Raw genomic sequence first — 25,754 nt, 5'->3', positions numbered from 1 at the left:
GTTTTTTTTCGTTGCAAAGAAAAATGATTTTGTGAAACATGCAAGAAATAGGACTTGGAATATCTTTTTTTAGGTTTATTTTTAAATTGCTCTACGATAGACGATCGGAGCATGTAAAAATTCTAGAGTGAGAATACAGGCAGGGTTAATTCAATCGAAGATCTTCTTGACTTTGGCAGGAGTGAAGCGAGTTCGGCATTTCGGGCAGTTCTTCGGCTGGAGAGCATTGATGCATGCTTCGCAAAAGTGATGGAAGCACGTGATAAGGACAACTTGGGGTCGATTGTCATCATAAAGATCAAAGCAGACGCTGCATTTGAGTTTGTCATCCATCTTCGACTGCTTAATGAGGATGGTGTCATCTGAAAATTAATATTATTGCCACGAGTAAACAGATAGTTTTACCGAGTTCAGGGTTGTCTTCTTTCGCTTCATCGAGCGTGACGAATAATCGACGTTTTTGAACTTTCTTTCGCCATTCTTTCTTCGCTTCGAGATTTTCATCGGCATCCTTCTCTTCTTGTTCGGCTTCTGCAAGTGATTTCTTCGCCTCCTCGACCTTCTTCTTTGATGTTTCGGCCCTCTTATTTGCGGAAAATTCCTCGTCTTTTGCTTTTTCATAAATTCGGTTGACGGTCCACATAAGCCTAGTAGTAGATTTACCTGAAAATTGTTGTAATTATCGGCTTTGCCAAAATGTACTCACGATTCCTTTCCGGATTGCTTGCTTTTTCGCAGCAAGTTCCAATGACGAATTGCTCGAAGGAAAGCTGATCCTCGTTGCAATTTTTCGCCGGACACTTGAATTTCCCATCGCTTGGCTCGTATTTCGCCGTTGTATTCGCAGGAAGTTTTCTTGGCGCACACACTGCGCAGTATCTCGATTCTAATATCAAAGCTGTCCTGTCACTCGCCCTAGTTTTTTTATCTTTATTCGCAAAATATTTTACTCACAATTTGCATTCATGGCACTGTCCTCTTGTCCCGTAACTCGTAACATAGCCAGCATTGATATACAAACATGGGGCTGGCTTGTTCATTTTCTCTTCGTTATTCTCAAAATATGAATTTTTCTGACAGGATCAGGCCTATTTATACGTCGATTTGCACGTGGAAAGGTTTTCGAGCGACTTCAGAAGTCCTGGTTGGTTCGTCGTCCACCTCCTTGATTTTTCTTCGAGAAACGCCAGCTCCGCTCGAATAGGCGCGAGAACTCCTCTTTCTCGACTCTGGAGACAGCGACACTTTTTTGCCCGGACTCTCAGACAGAAGAAAAATTGTAGACTTTGCTATGCTAGTACCTTTTATTAGCCTCTCAATAAATGGTTGATAAAAACTCGAAGACCACTTTTCTAGAGTAAAGAACTAGTTATTCCGAAACCTGCACCTCAGGAACCAGTGGTTCTCGTAATAGATCTCCAAAAAATGAGATTCAAAGTCCCGTTTTTCAGTTTATTTTTAGTGATGTTATTTCCAATGATGTTGTTTCCAATTTTTCAATTACAGTGAAGGACAGTACTCATGTAGTAGCAAAGCGCTCAAAGTTGCAATTCCAAGTCTTTTATTAGTCTAGTAATATCCAAGTCTAGCCATCAAGTCCTCGTTCTTTTCTTCTTGAACCTGAAGCTCCTTTTTCATCTCTTCTTTTTTCGCGTGAAATTTTCCTTCGCACAGGTGATCCTCAAATACTCGACTTTCTGTGTAGCAAAAATCACATCTATAATTTTCTATCAATCCTGATTCCCGAAAACATTAGATCTGACCTGACAAGTCGTCTGCATGACTTTTTCCAGTGTTCATCGAAATCTTCATATTTCATTTCCATCTAAAAATTCGTTGAAGAAAAAAAAAGTTAAATGCGACTTTTACCTTGCACTCTTTATCACGGCATCGAACCATTCGCGCATTTATCATCTTCAGATAAAACTTTGAAGCAGGATAAAATGTTCCGCGCGAATAAGACCAGTGACTATGAATAGGCGGATTGTAAGAAACTCTGCTCCAACAAATAGGACATTCAAGATGATAAGTATCACGCTTGGGCGAGTGAAGATCGTTTGTCCAGCATTTTCGGCAAACATATTTGTCGCAGCAAGATGTCACTACTGGATCATCAATCTCGTTTCGACACTCTCTGCAAAGAAAATCTTCATGTTGAAGTCTTGCAGCGGTGCCATCTTCATTTAGGGGCTTCCAAAATACGCCTCCTGTTGGAGATCTCTCAGGATCATCTGACTCGTTACCGTCAAATTTCAGCAGCTCGTAATTTGGTCTCTCCATCTTTCAAAACTAATTTTGAGAGTGAGGTTTTCAGCAAACGAAACTCGCTTTTATACCAGGCGCCGAAGAATCGCAAAATTTCGTCCACAAAACAGAATCTCAATCATCTTTCTCGATCACGAAACTGCTACCTACACGAAGACCTCTGCTCTTTAACTACTCAAACTGCAATAACATAACTGTCGCAGCAGGCCGTCACTACTGGATCTACAATGTCTTCGCGGCATATTTTGCATTGGAAGTCTTTGAAACGGAGACTCGCAGCAATGTCTTTCAGGGGCTTCCAAAACAGGCGCCCTATTAGAGCTCTCTCAGGATCATCCGACTCGTAATCCTCAAACTTGAGCTCGTTATTTCGTCTCTCCATCGCTTTTAAGTGAATTTTTCTACCAAAGAGGTGTCGCTTTTATTCTAAGCTTCGAGGTATCGCAATATAATAAATATTATACAATTGTTAAATAATAATAATAATAAAATTATTATTATATAATAATTTTTTCAATTGGGCTAAAATAAACACTTCTACAAAGTTTCGGGCGTTTCCATCAAGGGGTACTTGGGGTTGATTTTTTGCTCGTCGGCCCTAGCAATATTTCACAAAGAGAAGAAACTCAAATTGATCTTTCTAGGTACATTATTGCCGGATCTGTACTAGGATATTGGTCCAATATCATATTGTCTACTCAAGTACAGTCCACTCAAGTTCTTTTCTTTTTTGATTGCTCTTTGTAGATAGTGATGGTTATCATCAAATGATGGCATTTTTATTCTCGGCTGGTCATTTGTTCAGTTCCGGACAATCTGGAGTCCAGACTCTGGAACATCTGCTTTCTTCAAGTAGCGCCATCTAACTGATCTTGCGGATATAAATAAGCATGTGAAAAATAGAACTTCATAAAAATGAATACTCAGCAAGATATCCATAAAACCACCACTCAACCAGAAAAACGAAAGGCCACCGATGATTCAGTGAAGAATAAATCAAAGAAGACAAAGACTGTGGAAGAGTACACCCAGCATCTTCGAGAAAATAACTTCGCCCTCAGAAAGAAGTGGGACCAAATCGCTAAAATGGACCCGGAAATCAACGAGTTGGAAAGAAAACTCATTTCTCTGAAGTGGAAACGTCGTGTGGAACGAGAAGCATACAGCAAAGAGCTCGAAAAGCTCAAGAAAGAAAGCTGCCCTCCCGAAGGAATCACCCAGCCTGATGGGGTAGTCCGCATTGCCAAGGATCCAATATGGTCCATACTCTCGGTGGGTGAAGGCGCCAAGCCGAGGCAGGGAGATGCATCGTGACCACCGCCAAGTGCTAACTCCCGCAGAGGCAGCACCTCGGCCCAACTCGACGCTGGCGAGGCTACTCTCAGCGTGTGATGGCTGAGCTGTGTGCAAACATAATGAGCGAAGTGAGCTGATTAAAGCTCGACCCCCGGATGAGCTGCAAATTTGGAGATATGGAGGGAAAAAATTGAATTGACTGAAAGTTTCTCTAGTAGGGTTTTTTGATGCGACGAATCCGAATCTGATGTCAAAAATGTCTAGTTTTAACAGGGCAGTAATGTAAGCGAGATTCCTGTCCAAAGATTCCTGTCCTCCAGGATTCATTAACATGGAACAGAAGATGTAGTCGACTGCACTTATGGATTTTTCAAGTCAATTTTAATGGTATAAGGAGAAGTCATTAGTATTTACTGAAACTTTTACATTTATCCGATCAACCGCGGCGAAACTCACCTGCTGTCCGAGAGCCGATCTGTCCCATGTAGTTAATTACAGGATCGAGGAAATACCTTTATAAGGGCAGGAAATCTAGCGTAAATCACTGCCCTTTGAAAACTGGACATTAAAAATCATTTTTGACATCAGATTCGGATTCCTCGCATCAAAAAACCCCACATGCGATGTTTTAAGAGTATTTAATTTCTTGGACTCCTTATCTCCAAACTTGCGGCTCATCCGGGGGTTGAGCTTGATCTGCTCAACTCGCTCATTATGTTTGACCATCAGCTCAGCCATCACATGCTGAGAGTGGCCTCACCACCCTCGAGTTGTGCCGAGGTGCTGCCTCTGCGGGAGTTAGCATTTGGCGGTGGCCACGTTGCATCTCCCTGCCTCGGCTTGGCGCCTTCACCCACCGAGAGTATGGGCCATATTGGATCCTTGGCAATGCGGACCCAGCCAGCCTGATGATCTATTCGAACAGGATCTCGCCATGTTCGAGACCATAATTGCACATCTCCGAGAGATCGAGGGCGATACTTCTTCCCACAAAGCGTTTGTCGACTTTCTCAACATCGTTAGCTGCTTTGACGATTTGCTCACCGGCATCGGCCCGACTTACTCCAAGCGAATCCGCGAAGCACGACCAATTTCTGACTTCGAACAAGTGCAGAAAATTCTTGGAAAGAAGCGAGCGACGACTATTGCATTGAAATTCGAACAACGGTCTATGTACAGATACAATCCAAACAAATAAAAAAATATCAAACCATAATCTTGTTGATTCTTTCACTTTTACACTAAGCTCCGTTCGCTTCAGCAAAACGATAAGCAAAACTTAGTAAGGCGACCCTAAAATGAAAAAATTAATGAAAATTAAATATAAAAAGTTAGACGGTTATCAAAAGAAATTCTCGTTGATTGCAAAAAAAAAAAAACGACTAGAACTTAGGTTAATTTAGGTGTGGCTCTGACCCAAAAAAATTTTAGAGAAAACTTAGAAAAAGCTAAACGTCCGAATTCGGAGGTTCCAAAAATATCGAGAAATTTGTAGACTCTACATTGTAGAGTCTACAATGTAGAGATTCAAGGGATTCTGATAATAAAGATAGTAGCAGTGGATAGTAGTCAGAAGCACCATTTTCTGATACATTTGATCGCTTAATATAAAATTCAATCAGATGATATTCTACGAGCCAGAGCTCATTTATGGTCTCTTCCTCGATTCTCTTTGAGAATTGATTCTCATTTCTATCATTGATTTAGCAGCATCAAGGCATCATCGACTTCATTTAGCCCTTTATCTTATAGAAAGCCGAAGTTATTCCGAAGAATTATTGGCTTAGGTCGTTAAAAGATTAGAGATCCAACTCTTCGCAAAAGTCGGAATGAAAACATCGTTTATGATTGCCTGGCTCAATAAATTACTACTTCGCGGTCGACATTAAATAACGTCTGCCCTTTTACCAACGGATTTATTAAATAGCTTAAAGCTATTTTCTCAGCAGAAAATAAAGGTCTTTCAAATCTTTTGCTAGTAACGACGGACTTGAGGGTCTTCTCAAGTTGAGACTCAGTAAAACAGTCAATTATTGATGGATTCTTTTGAAGGCTCCTTTTTCGGCTGACCACAGCGTTAATTTACTTTCTGAAGAAAAAAAGAAAGAAGAAAGCTAAGTTCAATGGGAGTTTCTAAGTGATAGTTTAATATACTGACACTCTGACACCCTATTATTTCATTTGTTAGAGCATCTGTTAAAATTGAATTGTCAATTGTTTTTCAGGCAGAAATCAAGGAAGAGAATTATGGAATTAATTACTGAGTGATAATTTTTATGAGTTTTACAAATTGCTTCATATGCAAATTTGGGCACGTCCTGTCTCACTGGCATTTAGACGAAGATTGGAAAGCATTTTTATGAGAATCGGATGGCAAGATTTTCCGAGTTCTCAAAAAACGCTAGGCTCTTAAACGAGTGTAGATGGCGGTGCGCGATTGCTAAAAGCTTTGCCAGCTATCAAAGAACCTACTACCTCTAGTCTGAGTTATGCTGCCGATACAATTATGAGCGGCTCGTAATACGAACGCACCAGCAAGTTGTGCCTTTTGCAGAGATTATTTCGTAAAAAAGAGCACCTTCTTTTCCATCGCTAGAATTCAATAGAAGCTATGATTTATATTCTAAATCCAGGAAAAAAAAACGAAAGAGGTCTTGGATGAAATATTTTCTGAAATATTTTATGCAAAACTAAATTTTATAAAACAGAGCATTTCGATCGTTGTCAGGCTTCTTTGATCTTCAAGTTCAAGAATTTTGCACAATAAGTAGTGTGGCTTGACGAAAATGAGCTTTTGATCTTGAGGAGCTTTTGACGGTATTTTTTCATTTAACGGACTCGTCACCTTAGTTGAAATTTTGAAGAATCTGAGACCACCACCAGAAAGAGCATAGAGGTTATGCTATAGAAAAGTTAGTCAAAAAGAAAAAGAAAATTTTGATCCAAAATTGGCTGGTCGAAATTGCATGAAGTTGTAAGCTCGTTAGCTCATCTGATTTTGAACAATAAAATAAAATAATCTTTAATTACGAAGATCTTTTAAAGTTTCAAGCGTGCTACCTTATTTACTGCTTCTGTATTTATTCTTTTGTACGGCCAATATTTTTCATGAGATTTTGATGAAAACATAAATTTGATCTTCAGATAATTTACCCGTGAATTATTGTGCGTTAATAAGTGCGAATCAAAACCGAAAAATGGCAGAATACGAAGCAGGAAAACCAGCAGATGAAGAGGAACCAGCATGCTGTGATTGTTGCATTTCTTGCGAGAACAAAATGATTAGTTTACTGGATGACCTGGGAATCAAGTCAAAAAAACATGTTCTCCATGCAACAGGCAAGCTATTCAGAAAAGTCATCTCTGGCTAACATAGATCCAAAGATCCTGCGTACAACAAAACCATGGATCCTTGTGATTTGACATGCAGAAACGATACCGACGGAAACTTTCCTTATTTCACGCTGATCATGAGCGCCATCCATATCGGTTTCTATATCTATTTCGTTGCTACTGACCCGACCCACAATATCGCTGGCTTTAACAAGTAAGTAGACGAACGCAAGAAGAATGCATGCTGAAAATTTATTCTCAGGAATATCTTATGCTCCCCATTTATCTACTCGCCTTATCACCGGGAAGAAGTGTGGAGATTCTTTACTTACTCTTTTACGCATTCTGGAATCTGCCATATAACTTTCAACCTCCTCTTCCAGATCGGCATTGGATCCCTTTTGGAGGTAAATATGGGCTAATATCGGGCAGAACCAAGAAAAGGAAGTGATTTTCTGGGTCTGGGTTTTGATTGGCCGGTAGGCCAAGTACAGCAATCTTATTGGCTATCCAAAAAATCACTTCCTTTTCTTGGTTTGTGCCCTAAATTTGGGCCCCTAATATCTGTGTCTAGATGATCGCCAGGTTTTTTCATCCCCTTTAGATGGTGCATGGAAGTTGGGATGTGATAAGGATCTACGGCGCCGGCGCCTTGGCTGGAGGACTTACAGGTATTTTTCGGGAAAGAAATGAATGATAAAAAAACGCCTATAAGCTGGAATCATCTCTCCTGGAAAACTTCTTGTTGGAGCTTCAGGCGGTGACTACGCTCTTATTTTCGGCTACCTTGGCAACATGATCTTGAACTGGGACAGTATGAAGAACCCCTTCACCAAATATATGCGACTTATTTTTCTTCGTAAGAGAATGAGTCACGTTACGTATCTTTTCAAATAATTATTTTAGTTCTGTTCATTGGATCAGATCTTTTCAACGCGATTTTTGGATCGTTGGCTAGTAGCGGCGTTTCATGCGGTGCTCATCTCGGCGGTGCCATCGTTGGACTTGGTGTATCCATGGCGTGTCTCAAAAACTTCAACTCTGACAATGATTGGGAAAAAAACGCAAGCTACGTTCTTATGGGTACGCAAAAGAAAAAGTCTCTTCAGAATAATTAAACAAAATTCAGCTCTTTCCGGTGGTTTCGTCCTTTTCGCCCTTGGATGGCAAATTTTCTCCCCAACTTTCGACAAATACGACGAAGTCAATCCTCCCTGCTACTTATTCAGCAAATGCGAGCAGTATGCGACCAACTGTAGCTCCTTCAGCAATCTGTAAAGAATGCGTTTGAAAAGTTTTTTCAACGAATCATTATTTTCTACTGCTAAATATCACGAAATTGCTGATGCGACTTCTATTAATAAACAACTTCAACTCGAAAATTCTTAAAAAATTTCCGAAATCGTTATTGTTAATGTCTACAGACTCTTACCGCTCTTAGCGCTCTTGACTTTGACATTTAAAAAAGTAAGCGGAAATGCTGATCGCGCTGCTCCGATGATCGTAAAAAAGCAGACGAGAAAAAACTAACGAAACGACCCGTTTCTGGGTTCATTCTTTGCAGCTGATTCATTTTACGAGCAAAACTTTTAATGGTTTCCTTAGCTTTATTTCTTCACTTCACTTTTGAAATCAAAGGCAAATAGGTTCGTCTGTATACAAAAATGAGGAGTAGTACATTTCCATGTCATCAATGTCAGGAGCGTTGATTCTCGTTGATTGGACGTTGTCGCCGACGAGGTTGAATCTTTCAAGGTAGATTTCGCCGGAAAACGCGAATCGACCCATTTGAAAGGCGGTTGAGACAACTGCACCGCTAGATACTTGTTGGAGAGTTCCGATTTCCGACCACTAAAGATCGTCTCTCACAATTTTTTCGAAATGATCGCTACTTACAGTGTTGTTTCTGAATCGCCAGATGGATTGATTGTAGCTGTCGGCTCCGAGAGACTTGGTCATGCCGCCAAAAAGGAAAACCGATTCTCCGTCAGTTGTCAATCCGTGTCCGAAGATACCCGCCGTCGCTGGATGAGCAGTCAAACTAGTCCAGCCATCGTAGTCTCCTGCCTGGTAGGTCTCTACGGCGCCGTTGCAGCCAGGTCCGTTCTTGGAGCAGCCGCCAACGACGAGTAATTTTTTGTTGAAAGAAATCATCGCCGCCCAGTCGTGTTCATTCGCAGTCGTTGGCTCGTCGATTCCTTCTTGTCCTTCTCTCCACATTTGACATCGATTTGCGAGAGGAGCGCTTTCGTTACCGAAACACATGAAGACAGCATTTGCGTGCACTAGAAGTTTCTTTTGAGAATAAAATCATCATTGAATTTTAACCTGCGCAAGAGCCGTAGATTCCATCAATGTGGGGATATCTGAGTCCATAAGAATTCGGAACAACTCGGCAGTTTTGAAGCGTCGCGAATCGGCGCGGATTCCGGAATCCACCGAAGAAATGAGTTTTTCCGTGAAAGACGACTGTGCATGTATCTTCCATTGAGAAGTCAACTGGGTGCCTGTAAATTGGACAAAGAAAGCATTGATTGAGAGGGACTTACTCGTAATTGACATTTGCGACTTGAATACTGTTCGTAGCCATGTTTAAATTGTACCCGACGCGTCTTTCTTTCCAGTTGTCGTCCATAATCAACAAGTTTCCGTTTCCGCAGAACTCACTAGAGCAGCCAGAACAACCACTTGGGCAGCCACTGCTGCAAGGACAGGCGATTCTGCACTCGGTTTCGATCGCCAAACACCGCGTTTCGCAGGTATAGTCGGCATCATCGCACTTGTAAACGCATCCTTCCTTCGTATCAGCGCAACTCTCAAAGCAAAGGTCTCCTAGACTTTCGTCAGGGCATTGAGCAGAACTTGAGGCAAGTAAAATTGATAAAGAAAGCTTCATGTTTTTGAAAAAATCAAGGAAGAGAATGGAAATTAAAGGCCTTTATACAAAACAGCTGTTTTTTCCCACTACATCGTGTTTGTTTTATGTAATAAATATCCTGGTTGGCTGGGGTCGGCATCGGTGCAACGGTCGATGGTGCACCGCACCGCACCGCACCGATTTATTTTCGAGGGACAATTGCACCGTTTCGCACCGCACCGATTGCACCGATTGCACCGACTGTCCCGATTAAAATAAAATTAGAGAACTTCGAGAAAAAACTGTCTTAATGCTTCCAAATCTTTCACCTAACAAACATTCGATGATAGAATTGAGTTTGAAAGCAGAATCAAGAGTTTTAGTTAAGTTTTAGGCTAAGTTTGTTAAGGAAAACAGAAAATCGGTGCAATCGGTGCAATCCCATTTCGTGCACCGCTCCGCACCGCACCGAAAAATCGGTGCAATCGGTGCATCGGTGCGGTGCAATTGCACCGTGCACCGTGTACCGATGCCGACCCCAGCTGGTTGGTGATTCTTTTCTTGTTTTAATTCTTTGAAAGGGATGACTTTGGTTATTTTTATTAAAAGTTTCTAGAACTCGTTTTAATATAGAATATGTTTTTGTTTAAAAAATCAGTTTTAACTTCAAGACAATTACGGTAAGGCTTTTTTTGTTGTAAGCGTTTCAAGATATCTTCTGAAGGACCTCAAGACATGCGTGGTTTTATCTGCAAGGGTCCCACTACGGAGAGTAGCCTGACCAGCCCTCGTCCATCGTAAGAAATATATCAAAGCAGGATTATTTTAAATACTTTTTTAGGGGAAGAACGCCAAAAAAAACAAAATTTCTTTTTTCTATCAAGAAAAAAGAAAAATTTGTGAGCGAAGAAGAAGAACACAAAGGGATAGAAGTCGAACAACCGGAAGCACCCATCATCAGAACCTTCTCCAGCCAGAGTTCAGAATGATTATTTAATTAGCTGCATATGTAATGCTACACGAATACTCTTATCTTCAATTTTTAAAATTAGCAAATATCCATAGTATATACGCGCAGATTTTTGAACTCTTATCAAGCGTTGAATCCATGATCTCCTTCACTCAATGGTCAGCAAACCGCAGCGAATGTGAGATTGATTGTCTTGTGGATGAAATTTTAATGTCGATGTCCAAAGGTAAGATGTCGCTGAGTTATATGTTCGAAAGATACTCAAAGATTTAGCCTGATTATAATCAAATAGCATTCTGAATGCAAAAAAATTGTAATAACTCATTTGAGTTAACTTATATCATAATAAAAAGCATTAAATTCAACCTCTCAATTTCAGAACTCTGTTTGGAAATGGAAGAAAAGCAACGTGAAAAACAGATAAAAAGAGAACGACTCAATGTAAGTGAACTTTTGAAAAATTTGATTATTAATAACTGTGTACAACATGTAAATAACATCATCTTTAGAGAATCACCGGATTCCTGCTCTTCTCCTCAACAGTCGCAATTCTCAACAACTTTTACCAGTCGCAGTGATATGAGTGACATAAAGTCCTCAATCGGTCTCCCGTTGAGCTTAGATAGATAAGGCTATTTCCGCCGCGAATCAACTGTTCTCATTTCCTATCAGCTGCTTTCCCCGCGATCTATCTGTACTCGATCCAAATAGGATCATTCAATAAAGTGTGTCTTGAAAGAGTGAACAATCTTTCTTTTACGCTTGAGTCAAGTAGAAAAACCAAGAGTTACTTATTTCAGCAGTCTTGAAACTAATTTTTTAATAAATGCTGAAAATGAGCTTGTTTTTGATCTTGATGTTGAAAGCTACAATAGAAACTAGAATAGTATAATCTCTAGAATAGTAATAATCTCCCCAACTTTCGACAAATACGACGAAGTCAATCCTCCTTGCTACTTATTCAGCAAATGCGAGCAGTACGCGACCAACTGTAGCTCCTTCAGCAATCTGTAAACACCGCGTTTGAAAAGTTTTTTCAACGAATCATTATTTTCTACTGCTAAATATCACAAAATTCCTGATGCGACCCCTTTTAATAAACAACTAACTTCAACTCGAAAATTCTGAAAAAATTTCCGAAATCGTTATTGTTGATGTCTACAGTAGGGTCCGGCATGGATGAGGGTCAGATTTTTATTAGCCCATTTCACTTTTATCGAATTCTTCAGGTCAAAAAACATATTTTATTCCATTACAGTGAAGCTTGAAACCCAACTAGAAAAAATTTACAGGCAATTTTGAGGATTTTTGAGAGTTTTTTGGGTTATCATTGTTTTTATTAAGAAAAATTTTACTGTAGTCATATATTTTGATCGGTTGATCATTTAACTTAAAGAACAGACTCTGAGCTTCATTTTAAGAGATCATTGATAGAATTTCATCAATGTTTTCTTGGAAAAATTCCCGTTCAAAGTTCAACAAACGCCGAAATTTCACCTTTCTATGAGTTTCAATCAAAAATTTAATACAGTAAAGTTCAACTTGAAGCGTAAAACTTTCTTGATTATAATAGCGCAGACTCTAATCTACAAATAGGAGTGTCAATCACTCTTTGTCGAGTTGGGAATCGTAAGATATTTAAGGTTTTCGAGGTTGAAATACGATATTTCAGCCTTGGGAAAGTCCTCCGGAGGACTTTTGCTTGAAGATATTTGCTTAGAAAGGAGTAACGAGGAGTTACAATTCCTCTTTTTCTAGTTCTCTTTGCACTGAAGATGGTCTAAAGAGCCGTAATCGATATGCAATAAACTTCACATTAATCATAAAAATTATTATAAACTATAACATAATAATAATATACATAAATAATAATAATGAAAATCATTTCGGTGTTCTGAAAAAGAATGCGGTTATATAAAAACCATAACGATTTTTGAAATTGGAACAATTCAGATTTAATAAAAAATGGGTGTGGGCGGGGATAGGGACAAAACTGAAATTGATCAACTCAGTCTTGAACATTTAAGTTCCCTGCCTATGTCAAGCCAAAATTTAATTAAAAGCCAGGGAAGGGGAAACGGCCCTTCGGGCCGTCAAGCCCAAATTTAATTAAAAGCCAGGGAAGGGGAAACGGCCCTTCGGGCCGTCAAGCCCAAATTTAATTAAAAGCCAGGGAAGGGGAAACGGCCCTTCGGGCCGTCAAGCCCAAATTTAATTAAAAGCCAGGGAAGGGGAAACGGCCCTTCGGGCCGTCAAGCCCAAATTTAATTAAAAGCCAGGGAAGGGGAAACGGCCCTTCGGGCCGTCAAGCCCAAATTTAATTAAAAGCCAGGGAAGGGGAAACGGCCCTTCGGGCCGTCAAGCCCAAATTTAATTAAAAGCCAGGGAAGGGGAAACGGCCCTTCGGGCCGTCAAGCCCAAATTTAATTAAAAGCCAGGGAAGGGGAAACGGCCCTTCGGGCCGTCAAGCCCAAATTTAATTAAAAGCCAGGGAAGGGGAAACGGCCCTTCGGGCCGTCAAGCCCAAATTTAATTAAAAGCCAGGAAGGGGAAACGGCCCTTCGGGCCGTCAAGCCCAAATTTAATTAAAAGCCAGGGAAGGGAAACGGCCCTTCGGGCCGTCAAGCCCAAATTTAATTAAAAGCCAGGGAAGGGGAAACGGCCCTTCGGGCCGTCAAGCCCAAATTTAATTAAAAGCCAGGGAAGGGGAAACGGCCCTTCGGGCCGTCAAGCCCAAATTTAATTAAAAGCCAGGGAAGGGGAAACGGCCCTTCGGGCCGTCAAGCCCAAATTTAATTAAAAGCCAGGGAAGGGGAAACGGCCCTTCGGGCCGTCAAGCCCAAATTTAATTAAAAGCCAGGGAAGGGGAAACGGCCCTTCGGGCCGTCAAGCCCAAATTTAATTAAAAGCCAGGGAAGGGAAACGGCCCTTCGGGCCGTCAAGCCCAAATTTAATTAAAAGCCAGGAAGGGGAAACGGCCCTTCGGGCCGTCAAGCCCAAATTTAATTAAAAGCCAGGGAAGGGGAAACGGCCCTTCGGGCCGTCAAGCCCAAATTTAATTAAAAGCCAGGGAAGGGGAAACGGCCCTTCGGGCCGTCAAGCCCAAATTTAATTAAAAGCCAGGGAAGGGAAACGGCCCTTCGGGCCGTCAAGCCCAAATTTAATTAAAAGCCAGGGAAGGGAAACGGCCCTTCGGGCCGTCAAGCCCAAATTTAATTAAAAGCCAGGGAAGGGGAAACGGCCCTTCGGGCCGTCAAGCCCAAATTTAATTAAAAGCCAGGGAAGGGAAACGGCCCTTCGGGCCGTCAAGCCCAAATTTAATTAATAGCCAGGCAAGGGGAAACGGCCCTTCGGGCCGTCAAGCCCAAATTTAATTAAAAGCCAGGGAAGGGGAAACGGCCCTTCGGGCCGTCAAGCCCAAATTTAATTAAAAGCCAGGGAAGGGAAACGGCCCTTCGGGCCGTCAAGCCCAAATTTAATTAAAAGCCAGGGAAGGGGGGGAAACGGCCCTTCGGGCCGTCAAGCCCAAATTTAATTAAAAGCCAGGGAAGGGAGGGAAACGGCCCTTCGGGCCGTCAAGCCCAAATTTAATTAAAAGCCAGGGAAGGGGGGGAAACGGCCCTTCGGGCCCCATCGCAATTTTTTAAAAAGCGTTGAAAATAACGAAAGTTTTTGATCATTTTTCCAAATCAAAAAAATATATTTTTCGTCTGATATAAATGAAAAATGCCCTCGGGCGCTTTTGAGACAATATTTTTTGAAATCTGCGTGCCTTAAAACCCCCTTGGGCACTTATCTTTAACAAAAGAGAAAACAAAAATTCATTTTTAGAACTTCAAATGACTCTAGAATCCTATTCCCAACTCGTATGGTGATGAGTCATACATTTTTATAATCCCCAGATCATAGGGATCACGAGGGTATATATAAGACCGCTTCAAGTTGACCACCCCAAACCACTTGCCGGACCCTACTCTAGAGCAATTTGAAATCTCACGATCACTTTTTCTCGAAATTTTTCGATTAAATCGCTAAAACTAAACCGTGTATTATTATAGATAACTGCTAATCTATCTTCCTAGGGCCTCAAAATTTCAAAACCCGAGCAAATTTTCATTCTAGCGTCTTCTTCTTTTTGGCTTTTCTTTTTCATAAATGCTGCGTTCAGGGCGCTCGACCAATCAGCGCGCTCTTTCACATGCCAGCCTCACCGCGCGATAGAGGAGGGCGCCCAGCGCAGCAAACCAGAGCGCTGTCTGACGCTTCGGCTTACTCAAGTAAGCCTCATAAAAATGGCGCTAGAATCATAAATAATTGGAATCTATTTAACTTTAGACCCTAGGAATGTAGAGAAAGGTCCAAATTTTTAATTTATCAAAAAAACTCGACCGATTTAATGGAAAATTTTCGAGAAAAAGTGATCGTAAGATTTAAAATTGCTCTAAAGACAAATTTTTCCATAAAAAAATTAAAAAAAACACTAGAATCGGGTTTCTTAGGCAATTTTAGGTAGGGTTCCTTTTGAAATGAAAAAATTTTATCGTCCCCTTTTAGCGCTACGAAAGTGCCTTGAGAACGGCTATATCCTTAAGAGATATTTTTGACCAGATAGAATCAATGCTGATCGTGTCATAAATAGTTGCGGCAGGCATTATTTAAATAAATCAAAGTATCTAACTCATTTAATTTCGGCACCTGTGCCATAATTAGAGCTTTGAAATTAGCCTGTGGTCCCTATTCCAAATATAAAAGGACTCTTCCTCTCTTTAAAAATGACACCTATTTGAAAACGAGCCTTTCATTTTCTCCTTTCGCCGCGAAACAACTGCCAACTCGAATATAAATAACTTACTCGATTTTCTCAGTTCAGATAAATCGGATAAATTGCTCACGTGAACTTGATCTTTTTCACCTTTGAGCGCGTTGAGTCGAATCAGTGACGTAAAGCTCGATATATTGGGAACAAAGAGCTGATACCCAAATTTAATTAAAAGCCAGGGAAGGGGGGGAAACGGCCCTTCGGGCCGTCAAGCCCAAATTTAATTAAAAGCCAGGGAAGGGGGGGAAACGGCCCTTCGGGCCGTCAAGCCCAAATTTAATTAAAAGCCAGGGAAGGGGAAACGGCCCTTCGGGCCGTCAAGCCCAAATTTAATTAAAAGCCAGGGAAGGGGAAACGGCCCTTCGGGCCGTCAAGCCCAAATTTAATTAAAAGCCAGGGAAGGGAAACGGCCCTTCGGGCCGTCAAGCCCAAATTTAATTAAAAGCCAGGGAAGGGGAAACGGCCCTTCGGGCCGTCAAGCCCAAATTTAATTAAAAGCCAGGGAAGGGGAAACGGCCCTTCGGGCCGTCAAGCCCAAATTTAATTAAAAGCCAGGGAAGGGGAAACGGCCCTTCGGGCCGTCAAGCCCAAATTTAATTAAAAGCCAGGGAAGGGGAAACGGCCCTTCGGGCCGTCAAGCCCAAATTTAATTAAAAGCCAGGGAAGGGGAAACGGCCCTTCGGGCCGTCAAGCCCAAATTTAATTAAAAGCCAGGAAGGGGAAACGGCCCTTCGGGCCGTCAAGCCCAAATTTAATTAAAAGCCAGGGAAGGGGAAACGGCCCTTCGGGCCGTCAAGCCCAAATTTAATTAAAAGCCAGGGAAGGGGAAACGGCCCTTCGGGCCGTCAAGCCCAAATTTAATTAATAGCCAGGCAAGGGAAACGGCCCTTCGGGCCGTCAAGCCCAAATTTAATTAAAAGCCAGGGAAGGGGAAACGGCCCTTCGGGCCGTCAAGCCCAAATTTAATTAAAAGCCAGGGAAGGGGAAACGGCCCTTCGGGCCGTCAAGCCCAAATTTAATTAAAAGCCAGGGAAGGGGGGGAAACGGCCCTTCGGGCCGTCAAGCCCAAATTTAATTAAAAGCCAGGGAAGGGAGGGAAACGGCCCTTCGGGCCGTCAAGCCCAAATTTAATTAAAAGCCAGGGAAGGGGGGGAAACGGCCCTTCGGGCCCCATCGCAATTTTTTAAAAAGCGTTGAAAATAACGAAAGTTTTTGATCATTTTTCCAAATCAAAAAAATATATTTTTCGTCTGATATAAATGAAAAATGCCCTCGGGCGCTTTTGAGACAATATTTTTTGAAATCTGCGTGCCTTAAAACCCCCTTGGGCACTTATCTTTAACAAAAAGAGAAAACAAAAAAATTCATTTTTTAGAACTTCAAATGACTCTAGAATCCTATTCCCAACTCGTATGGTGATGAGTCATACATTTTTATAATCCCCAGATCATAGGGATCACGAGGGTATATATAAGACCGCTTCAAGTTGACCACCCCAAACCACTTGCCGGACCCTAGTCTACAGACTCTACGCTCCTAGCGCTCTTGACTTTGACATTTTAAAAAGTAAGCGGAAATGCTGATTGCGCTGCTCCGATGATCGTAAAAAAGCAGACGAGAAAAAACTAACGAAACGACCCGTTTCTGGGTTCATTCTTTGCAGCTGTTTCATTTTACGAGCAAAACTTTTAATGATTTCCTTAGCTTTATTTCTTCACTTCACTTTTGAAATCAAAGGCAGATAGGTTCGTCTGTATACAGAAATGAGGAGTAGTACATTTCCATGTCATCAGTGTCAGGAGCGTCGATTCTTGTTGATTGGACGTTGTCGCCGACGAGGTTGAATTTTTCAAGGTAAATTTCGCCGGAAAACGCGAATCGACCCATTTGAAAGGCGGTTGACACAACTGCACCGCTAGCTACTTGTTGGAGTGTTCCGATTTCCGACCACTAAAGATCGTTTCCTTACGTCTTTTCTAAATGATCGCTACTTACAGTGTTGTTTCTGAATCGCCAAACGGATTGATTGTAACTGTCGGCCCCGAGGGACTTGGTCATGCCGCCAAAAAGGAAAACCGATTCTCCGTCAGTTGTCAATCCGTGTCCGAAGATACCCGCCGTCGCTGGATGAGCAGTTAGACTAGTCCAGCCATCGTAGTCTCCTGCCTGGTAGGTCTCCACGGCGCCGTTGCAGCCAGGTCCGTTCTTGGAACAGCCGCCAACGACGAGTAATTTTTTGTTGAAAGAAACCATCGCAGCCCAATCGTGTTCATTTGCTGTTGTTGGCTCGTCCATTCCTTCTTGTCCTTCTCTCCACATTTGACATCGATTTGCCAGTGGAGCACTTTCGTTACCAAAACACATGAAGACAGCATTTGCGTGCACTAGAAGTTTCTTTTGAGAATAAAATCATGATTGAGTCTTAACCTGCGCAAGAGCCGTAGATTCCATCAATGTGGGGATATCTGAGGCCGTAAGAGTTCGGAACAACTCGACAGTTTTGAAGGGTCGCGAATCGGCGCGGATTCCGGAATCCACCGAAGAAATGAGTTTTTCCGTGAAAGACGACTGTGCATGTATCTTCCATAGAGAAATCAACGGGATGCCTGTTAATTGGACTGAGAAATCATTGATTGAGAGGGACTTACTCGTAGTTGACATTTGCCACTTGAATACTGTTTGTAGCCATGTTTAAATTGTACCCGACGCGTCTTTCTTTCCAGTTGTCGTCCATAATCAACAAGTTTCCGTTTCCGCAGAACTCGCTAGAGCAGCCAGAACAACCGCTAGGGCAGCCACTGCTGCAAGGACAGGCGATTCTACACTCGGTTTCTATCGCCAAACACCGCGTTTCGCAAGTGTAGTCGGCATCGTCGCACTTGTAAACGCACCCTTCCTTCGTATCAGCGCAACTCTCGAAGCAAAGGTCTCCTAGACTCTCGTCAGGGCATTGAGCAGAACTCTAGGCAAGTAAAATGGATAAAGAAAGCTTCATTTTTTTGAAAAAATCAAGGAAGAGAATGGAAATTAAAGACCCTATGCAAAACAGCTGGTTTTTCCCACTATATCTTGTTTGCTTTATGTAATAAATATCTTTGGAAGGGGTTTTGTTTGGTAGTTGTAAATTGTTCATAAGCAATTTCTATTTTTAATTGTTCTTCAACAATTGGCCGAAAATTCTAGTGCGGTTATTATATTCGTAATCTTCGCATTCTAAGCTTTCGAATGACCCCTTGTTTGTCTTATTTCGATGACAATGAAAAATCGAAAAAAATTGCGATTTTCACGCTAAGTACAATTTACATGCATTTTCCCGATCTTTGGGAGCCAAAATTTCGGGGATGCATTTATGTAAAGGGGTACTATAATATATCAAAATGATCCTCAGAAAACGAGGAATCTAATCATAGGCGATAATGACCGGTGCCAAAGTTTTGAAAAATCGGGGGGTGATCCCTTAAGGGGCAAGAGCGCCATTAAAGGAAAAATGCGATTTCTGAAAAGAAGTTTTAAGCAAAACAAAGAAGAAGAAACAACTGAAGAAGAAATCCCCGATCGACCCATGACTATTCGCAGCTTTGGAAGCCAGATCTCCATATGTTCTTTTGCAGTTCTCGACAACCAAAGAACTGATATTCAACGTGATATTGAGCAGGACAAGGCCATCGAAAGTCTAATCGAAACAACTCTCGTAGATTCAATTAATGTAATTCTTCGTGAATACCAAGGTAAGGCTAGAGTTTCTAAATTGCTTTAACGCTTGTACGCACGTTTGTAAAGTTTCGCTGAACACATATTGCGCAGCGCCTTTGAAGGGTTCTAGCGTCGACTCATTAAAAGATAAGAGACCAATGAATATACCAGATTAATGCTGAGACGCTTGGCAACTAGAAAAAGATAGTTTTGAGTCCTAACCCTAACCTGAACCTAGCTCAAACAAATGATTTCAAGTATGAACTATATGCCATTTTCTCAAGTTTTATCGACTCTTTTACAGATGAAGGTATTATTCTAACAATTAAAATTAAAAATATAATTAAACTATGAAAAATTAACTGATTTCGTCAAAAAAAAAATCAGTTTGTAAAAAAAAAATATCGAGAATTTGTAAAGGACGGAAATTTTCCCTCTGAAGCCAAAATTTTATCCTGAGGCCAAAGATTTTTTTTGATTTCAGATTTGGATTCTTCATCAAAAAAGAGCCCGAAAAGTGGGAGTTCATTTTAAATTTTGATAAAGTAAAGTTTGAGTTATCGAGCTTCGAAGGTGCTCTGCGTAGAAATCTGCGCAATATGCGGTCAAGTGTTAAAATTAAAGTTTTTTGCAAGTTGAAAATTAAGTCAAAAATTTGAGAAGTTTTGGGTCATTTTTTGCGTGTATTCCTTTAGAATTCGTATTCTCAAATATTCGTAAAATATTTTATTCAGAACGCAGGGAGGAGGAAGAAAGACAACGACATATTCAAAGATTTAGATTTGGACAAGTAAGTGAATTTTACTCAGTTTAAATATTGAGAACTTTGCTATAACATTTATCAATCTTATCATGTTAAGAATTGTCACCTCGCTTTGGCTGCAGCAATGCTTGTAGCGATCGTCATCTACATCACGAGAAAAGAATAAATCTTATTTTTTTGTAAAATATTTATTTTAATAAAAAAAAACTGTAAATAAACTGTGCTCTATCAAAGCCTGACTCAGGTAACCTGTCAGGCTTTCCTCACAGGTTGTGTCCAGCTCCAGAATTGATGATGAAAATGCCTTATATTAGCAATGACAGCGTATATTATACCTACTGAATTTCAACCCTCATTCAAAATTTCTGTAGCTTTAACTTTAACGTGAAAGATTCTTACGAGTCCGAATGATTTTCAGATTTTTCTTCGTTATTTATAATCGCTTTTTTTTATTGTTTATAAAAAGACCTTGTCAGAAAACGATGAGGTTTACAATGAATACGTTTGAGAATTCACAAAAAAGCAAGAAAACGCATCTCTATCTTTTGTTTCCTAGCTAGATTGAAGAGGAAGAAGGAAGAACCTGAAATTCAGGAATGATCCGATAATCCCGTAACGCCCGTGCTCGTCTTCAGTTTCCACGATAAGACGCAAACGAGTGAAATCGAATTCACTTTTGCTTTTTCTCTCAGAGAAGCACAAAGCCGCGCTTTTATTGAAATTTTGTTCTGTTCTGATTTATTTTCAGCCGCGTGCCTGGCCGATGTTTCTTTCAGATCGCTCACGCACGCGCTGGTTTTTTTTTATTTTTTAATTGGCAATTATTTTATTTATTTTCCTTCGTTTTTTATTCGCAGAGATTCTAAAACATTAAGCAGCAACAGGTCCGCCAGTAACAGATGAGCCACCAACGGAGCTGCCAGCGACGACGGAAGAGTCCACCGATGCACCAGAGACAACGACTGAAGCTCTCCCTCCCTGCGATGCTTGCCAAGAAACGCTGAAAAACTCGACCATTGCTCTTCAAGGCCTTTTTCCAGGGAAGGGTTGATTTTTTTCACGATTATCCATTGATACCCTTATTTTGCCGGGATTCTTACTTCAACCCTTTCTTTCCAGATAACAGATATGATCTTCTGAGATCTTCTTGCGTGAACAAAGATGTCTACGGAAAATTCTTCGTCTTTTGCGACTTGAATCAAAACGGCGAAATCGACGTCAATGAAGAATCTGTCAAAGTCTCCCTCTACGCCGTAAGAGACAGCTTCTGAGAAGAGGGACTCTAAGATTTCTTTCTTCAGAAAAAATGCGGAAAAGACGGATACGAGTACGACTTGGCAAACAAGGTCGATTTCAGCTGCAGCGAGGTGGCGGGGCCACGCTGCGAAGTGCCGGAAAAGTTCTTGGACGTTATGGGTCCGGGCGGAAGCTACTTTGAAGAAGACGGCAAGCTGATCTTTTACTGCGATGTGAATGAAAACGGCGAGTACGACAAGAAGAAAGAAAAGAAATACGTCTACAAAAAATCTTGTAAGGAACGGTCGATTTTGAAGGGAAAAGTGAGACCGTGGGAAACTACATGCCGATTCAAATTCCAAGGAATATGTTATATACAGCGCGCACATGTCTCATCTTCATTTAAGACTATTTTAGTCATAATATTCACATATGATAGCCTGAAACAAAAAAAAAAGAAAGTCACGCCTATCATCTTCGATGTTTTTCGGCGTTATTATACAATCTTGGCCTATTTAGGCTAGGAATATGGAAAGAGAGAGAATGGGTTAGGGTTAGGGTTAGGGTTATCTACTAGTCGTGTTATAGTATCAAAGTAGACCGTTTAAAAGCTTCAGAAAATCAAAAAGCTGTTGAAAAAGAAGGCTAGTGGAATGTGCGAGAAGCCAACAACAACGACAACTTCCACAACGACAACTACAACAACGGCATCATCAACAACATCGACATCAACAACTACAACATCCACAACGACATCGACAACAACTTCCACGCCAACTACTACCACTACTACTGCTTCTACCACTTCCACAACCACTACAACAACATCAACGACCGAAGCGCCAACAACGACAACAACAACAAAGAAGAATCCATCAGGATGCTTGAAGCTGTGCGACTACGCTTTCAACCGATTCTCCCAAGACGGAATGCAAGTTTCGTGCACCGGCGATTCTGGTAAAAAAGAGAGACGAATACTGATTGATAATTTATTGTTTGTTTATTCTAGAAAGCACATACGAGTGGACTGTTGCATGCTCTAACGGAAAAGAAGCATTGACCTACGGCTGGAGAAAGAACTGCTGGAAGACAGCGAGACGATTCAACGAGTTGAAATGCTAGAAACATGAGAAAAAAATGAATTTTAAATTTGGCGAAGCTTATTTACAAAACACTGGCAGGGTCTTATTCTGGTGAAATAAAGTCTATCGATATCTTTATTTAAACTCGTCGCTGAAATAAATAATATATAGTGATAGAAGAGAAAGATTAAGACTAGAACATCGAAATTGGAAGAAAAGAGACTCGAGTTTGAGTAGTTAGTTGAACTTAACTTACTTAACTGGGCATAGCGTAGTGACTAGTTTCGATCGACAGTTTCGAAGCTGACGATCTGGCGAAAACAGAGTTTTTCGTTATGGCTCATTTCGTGAAAAGGAGGGTCGACAGAAGGTATCTGCTCAAAGCTATCTACAGAAAAAAAGCTTCCCAAAGAAAGCGTGAACATGGAAGCTGATAATTGAAATTGAACATTGATGTTTGCCCAAAAGGGGCTAAAGAAGGTGATGAGATTGAAGCGAGGTTGAAAATTCTGATCTGATACTAGGGGCATTTTAAAAGCGAAAAAGAAGAAGAGCAAATGGTAGATTATTGCAGCTGGAAAATTATTGCTTTTTGCCTTTATCGTAAAAGAGTAAAAAAATGCTAAAAAAAGATAATGAAAAAGAGAAATTCAAAGAGAAATCAGTTGATCGGGACGCAATTTTAGCGCCGCCTTTTTTTATCACTTTTGGGTTTACTTGTCCAATTTCGCGCACTCTTTGCTCACATATCCCTTTGGACAAACACACTTGCAATCTTCGTTCATCAATAAAGGAGGAGGGCAGTCGGATTTCACGGGTTTTTTCACGACCGTATTGTCGTCGTTGTACTTGATTTCAGCTTGCGCCCAGTCAAAATAATATGTCTTTTTTCTTCTAAAAAAAGGCGCATTAGTAACTCTGAATATAATTTATATTATATACTTTTTATATTATATAAATAGTAGTCTTACGAATTATCAATGGCGAATTCGAACTTGAAAATTTGTTTGTTATCATTTAAAGATATTCCCTTCTCGAATACATCTTTTATTCCTTCAATGTCGATCATTCTACTTCTCCCATTGCTGAAAAAAAACTCGTATAGTTTCTGGAGACTATCGCTACTTACGGATATTTGATGGAATGGGGTTGTAAGAATCTCATCGTCGTTTTGTCTGCAAATGGAAAGACGTACTTTCGGTGGAATTTCCGCGGTTCGTCGATGCTTGTGAGGGCGAGGTACTCTCCCCGTCTGAGCCCATAGGCAGTGGAGTTTCCCTTCATGCAGCTGCTGTCGGTGAGCTTGAGTACAAGTCTCGGCTTCCCGGCTTTGGCGACAACAAGGAAAATCGGCAGGAGAAAAAGCTCCTCGCTCCTCCCATCCTCTTTTTCTTTTTTGAAAAATTGGTAGAATGAAGATTTGTTTGAAGGCGACTGTGGAAAAGGATTGGCCAATTGTAATGTTATACTTACACCACACCCCGCGGTTGCTCAACAAAGTTGAAATTAAAGCGATGATGCAACTTTTTCTTGTTGGGAAATCCTGACCGTAGAGATCCGATCTTCCACTTGCTTCGAAGTGCTGCTCGTGACGGTCAAAGGAGGAGAAATCCAGTATTTATAGCTTACAGAATCAGGAGCGATTGCGCAGTAGCGCCGCTTATAGAGCTCGAGCAAGAGCGAGATCGAGCACCCGAGAACCCGGATCAACGTCAATGTCAGTTCTTTCTGCCTCTGCAGCCGCACGAGCACACTTTCTCTCTAGTTCTATCAAACTCTTTCTGAAGCCATTCTTCTACGTCTCTTTCTCGGCTAGGAGTGGCCAAATTAAAGAATTTACTATTTGCGACATAGCAGCCGGTTTTGAGATGTTCCACTTTCGAAACCAGGAATTAAAGCTCTACTGCTCGTAGCTAAGTGATTTTAACATAATTGCATGTATATAAGGAAAGAAGTCACTTATGAATTCTATTATTCTTCTATCTATATTTCGTTCTAAAAATAGAGGGTCACGCGCAATCAGCTGGAAATCAAGGAAGACAATACTATTATTAGTATTAATAAAATCTGGCTCAATCCTTTCCTGCTTCTCAAAATAGAACTTCCAGGTTGAAAAAAAAGACGTTTCTTCTTTCAAGTCCTTTTTCTTTTTCAAAATCTCTCTCGCGCCACTGTAAAATGTACAGTCTCTTGTTTTGCAGATAATTCAATTTTCTTTCCCTTGATGTTCGAAGTTCGAAGTTCGAAGCTCTAGTTCAAGTGCTAGAAAAAAGAAAAGCGAGGAACGATCGTGATGGCGAGTTGAAGTTCGGTCAACTCAAGTCACCCTCTTCAGCGATTTGCGACCGCGGGCCTTGTTGTATGACTAGGATTTTAACGAAAATTTTGTGCTCGCTTGCAGTCTGAGAGACAGTGCCAAAGCAGGAGAATCTGAGCAGGACTAGGATTACTTTCCCAGGATCACTCTTTTTGATTATTTTTGTTGTTGGTTTACGAATTTATTTTGATAACGAATTTCTCTCGAAATCTTTGGAGATTCTTCTTTTTGAACTTGAGTGATTCTAAAAACATGGAAAGCATCGCTTTTAAAGGAGGTTTTTTGTTGCCGTCATTGACGGAAAACGTCAGTCAGAATCCAGCGTGTCAAAGAATGTCAAAAAGAAGTGTTGATGTTGAACCTATTTTTGGATACAAGACTGGATCGGCAAGACCAAGTATGGCAGACGAAATTACTCAGAAAGCGACGACGGGTTCGTAAAAATGGTTCATGGTCATTCTAGGAGAATATCTGTCTTTGTCAACAAAGTAACACTATTCTTTTTAATCAACCGAAAGAAAAATTCTAATTTCTCTTTGATTTCTTTTCAGATTTTTCAGCAGAAAAGGAGGAGAATCTGCTCAAAACGGTTTGAAAGGAAAAAGTCAATGCGCAGTTGAGAAGTTTTTCTGCTTTCATAAGGCAAAAAGGGAAAGGAAAAGCTGACTGTATGGGTGAGAAAACAATCACACAGGTAATTCAAAGAGAATAAGGGCGTCGCTCAAAACCGGGAAAAGAGAGCTCTGACCTGTGAAGAAAGCCTGAGTCTAGGTCTTGAAGGGTCTCTTCTTGACCCTGACTCAGGCGTTCTTCACAGGTCAGGGCTTGCGTTTCCCAGTGTTGAGTGACGCCCTTATTTTCGTTGAGAGCCCGAGTCAGAGTCTTGAAGAGCTCAAACAAAAAGTGCGTAACTTTTCAAAATCCTTACTAAAGATTTCCACATAGATTGCCAAGTCTTGACAACAACGATTGAAGCTGGTTTATAAAGATTTATTCTAGAGCTTTTTCAGAATTTGATTCTTCATTTAAATTTTCAGCGACGAGAGAAAACGCATTTGCTTCTGTTTTTCGGGGTTCATTTTCAAGTTTCAAAATTTCAACAATCCAAAATGTCAAAAACGCA

The 25,754-nt window shown here is 40.9% G+C and overlaps 5 protein-coding genes and 1 long non-coding RNA gene across 6 annotated transcripts; 3 read left to right on the top strand and 3 right to left on the bottom strand.

Moving 5' to 3' along the window:
• The first annotated feature begins 6,758 nt into the window (after window positions 1–6,758).
• On the top strand, window positions 6,759–8,172 carry LOC145709363 (rhomboid-related protein 2-like). The gene is made up of 7 exons (XM_081787045.1): window positions 6,759–6,900; window positions 6,946–7,108; window positions 7,157–7,301; window positions 7,499–7,565; window positions 7,610–7,753; window positions 7,801–7,977; window positions 8,024–8,172. The coding sequence occupies exons 1-7, from the start codon at window positions 6,759–6,761 to the stop codon at window positions 8,170–8,172; spliced, it is 987 nt and encodes a 328-aa protein (XP_081643171.1).
• A 326-nt stretch (window positions 8,173–8,498) lies between these two features.
• Window positions 8,499–9,790, bottom strand: LOC145709362 (uncharacterized). The gene is made up of 4 exons (XM_081787043.1): window positions 9,444–9,790; window positions 9,223–9,401; window positions 8,791–9,179; window positions 8,499–8,745 (listed from the first exon to the last, which is right to left on the bottom strand). Exons 1-4 carry the CDS (start codon window positions 9,788–9,790, stop codon window positions 8,527–8,529), a joined length of 1,134 nt encoding a protein of 377 aa, XP_081643169.1. The 3' UTR covers window positions 8,499–8,526.
• Window positions 9,791–10,723: 933 nt separating this feature from the next.
• On the top strand, window positions 10,724–11,453 carry LOC145709498 (uncharacterized). The gene is made up of 3 exons (XR_014134899.1): window positions 10,724–10,947; window positions 11,101–11,162; window positions 11,231–11,453. It is a non-coding gene; the product is annotated as an uncharacterized LOC145709498 (long non-coding RNA).
• Window positions 11,454–17,271: 5,818 nt separating this feature from the next.
• Window positions 17,272–18,471, bottom strand: LOC145709361 (uncharacterized). The gene is made up of 3 exons (XM_081787042.1): window positions 17,968–18,471; window positions 17,536–17,924; window positions 17,272–17,490 (listed from the first exon to the last, which is right to left on the bottom strand). The coding sequence occupies exons 1-3, from the start codon at window positions 18,125–18,127 to the stop codon at window positions 17,272–17,274; spliced, it is 768 nt and encodes a 255-aa protein (XP_081643168.1). The 5' UTR covers window positions 18,128–18,471.
• Window positions 18,472–21,840: 3,369 nt separating this feature from the next.
• LOC145706990 (uncharacterized) lies at window positions 21,841–22,446 on the top strand. Its single transcript, XM_081784459.1, has 2 exons — window positions 21,841–22,189; window positions 22,242–22,446. The coding sequence occupies exons 1-2, from the start codon at window positions 21,886–21,888 to the stop codon at window positions 22,352–22,354; spliced, it is 417 nt and encodes a 138-aa protein (XP_081640585.1). The 5' UTR covers window positions 21,841–21,885; the 3' UTR covers window positions 22,355–22,446.
• LOC145706989 (uncharacterized) lies at window positions 22,239–23,731 on the bottom strand. Its single transcript, XM_081784458.1, has 3 exons — window positions 23,444–23,731; window positions 23,286–23,399; window positions 22,239–23,208 (listed from the first exon to the last, which is right to left on the bottom strand). Exons 1-3 carry the CDS (start codon window positions 23,596–23,598, stop codon window positions 23,028–23,030), a joined length of 450 nt encoding a protein of 149 aa, XP_081640584.1. The 5' UTR covers window positions 23,599–23,731; the 3' UTR covers window positions 22,239–23,027.
• Between the last annotated feature and the right edge of the window lie 2,023 nt (window positions 23,732–25,754).

Source organism: Oikopleura dioica, chromosome XSR, assembly GCF_907165135.1.
Source record: "Oikopleura dioica chromosome XSR, OKI2018_I68_1.0, whole genome shotgun sequence".
In the NCBI taxonomy this organism is placed as follows: Eukaryota; Metazoa; Chordata; class Appendicularia; order Copelata; family Oikopleuridae; genus Oikopleura; species Oikopleura dioica.
Note: the sequence above shows the minus strand (reverse complement) of the source record. Positions and strands in the feature narration are given on the sequence as shown.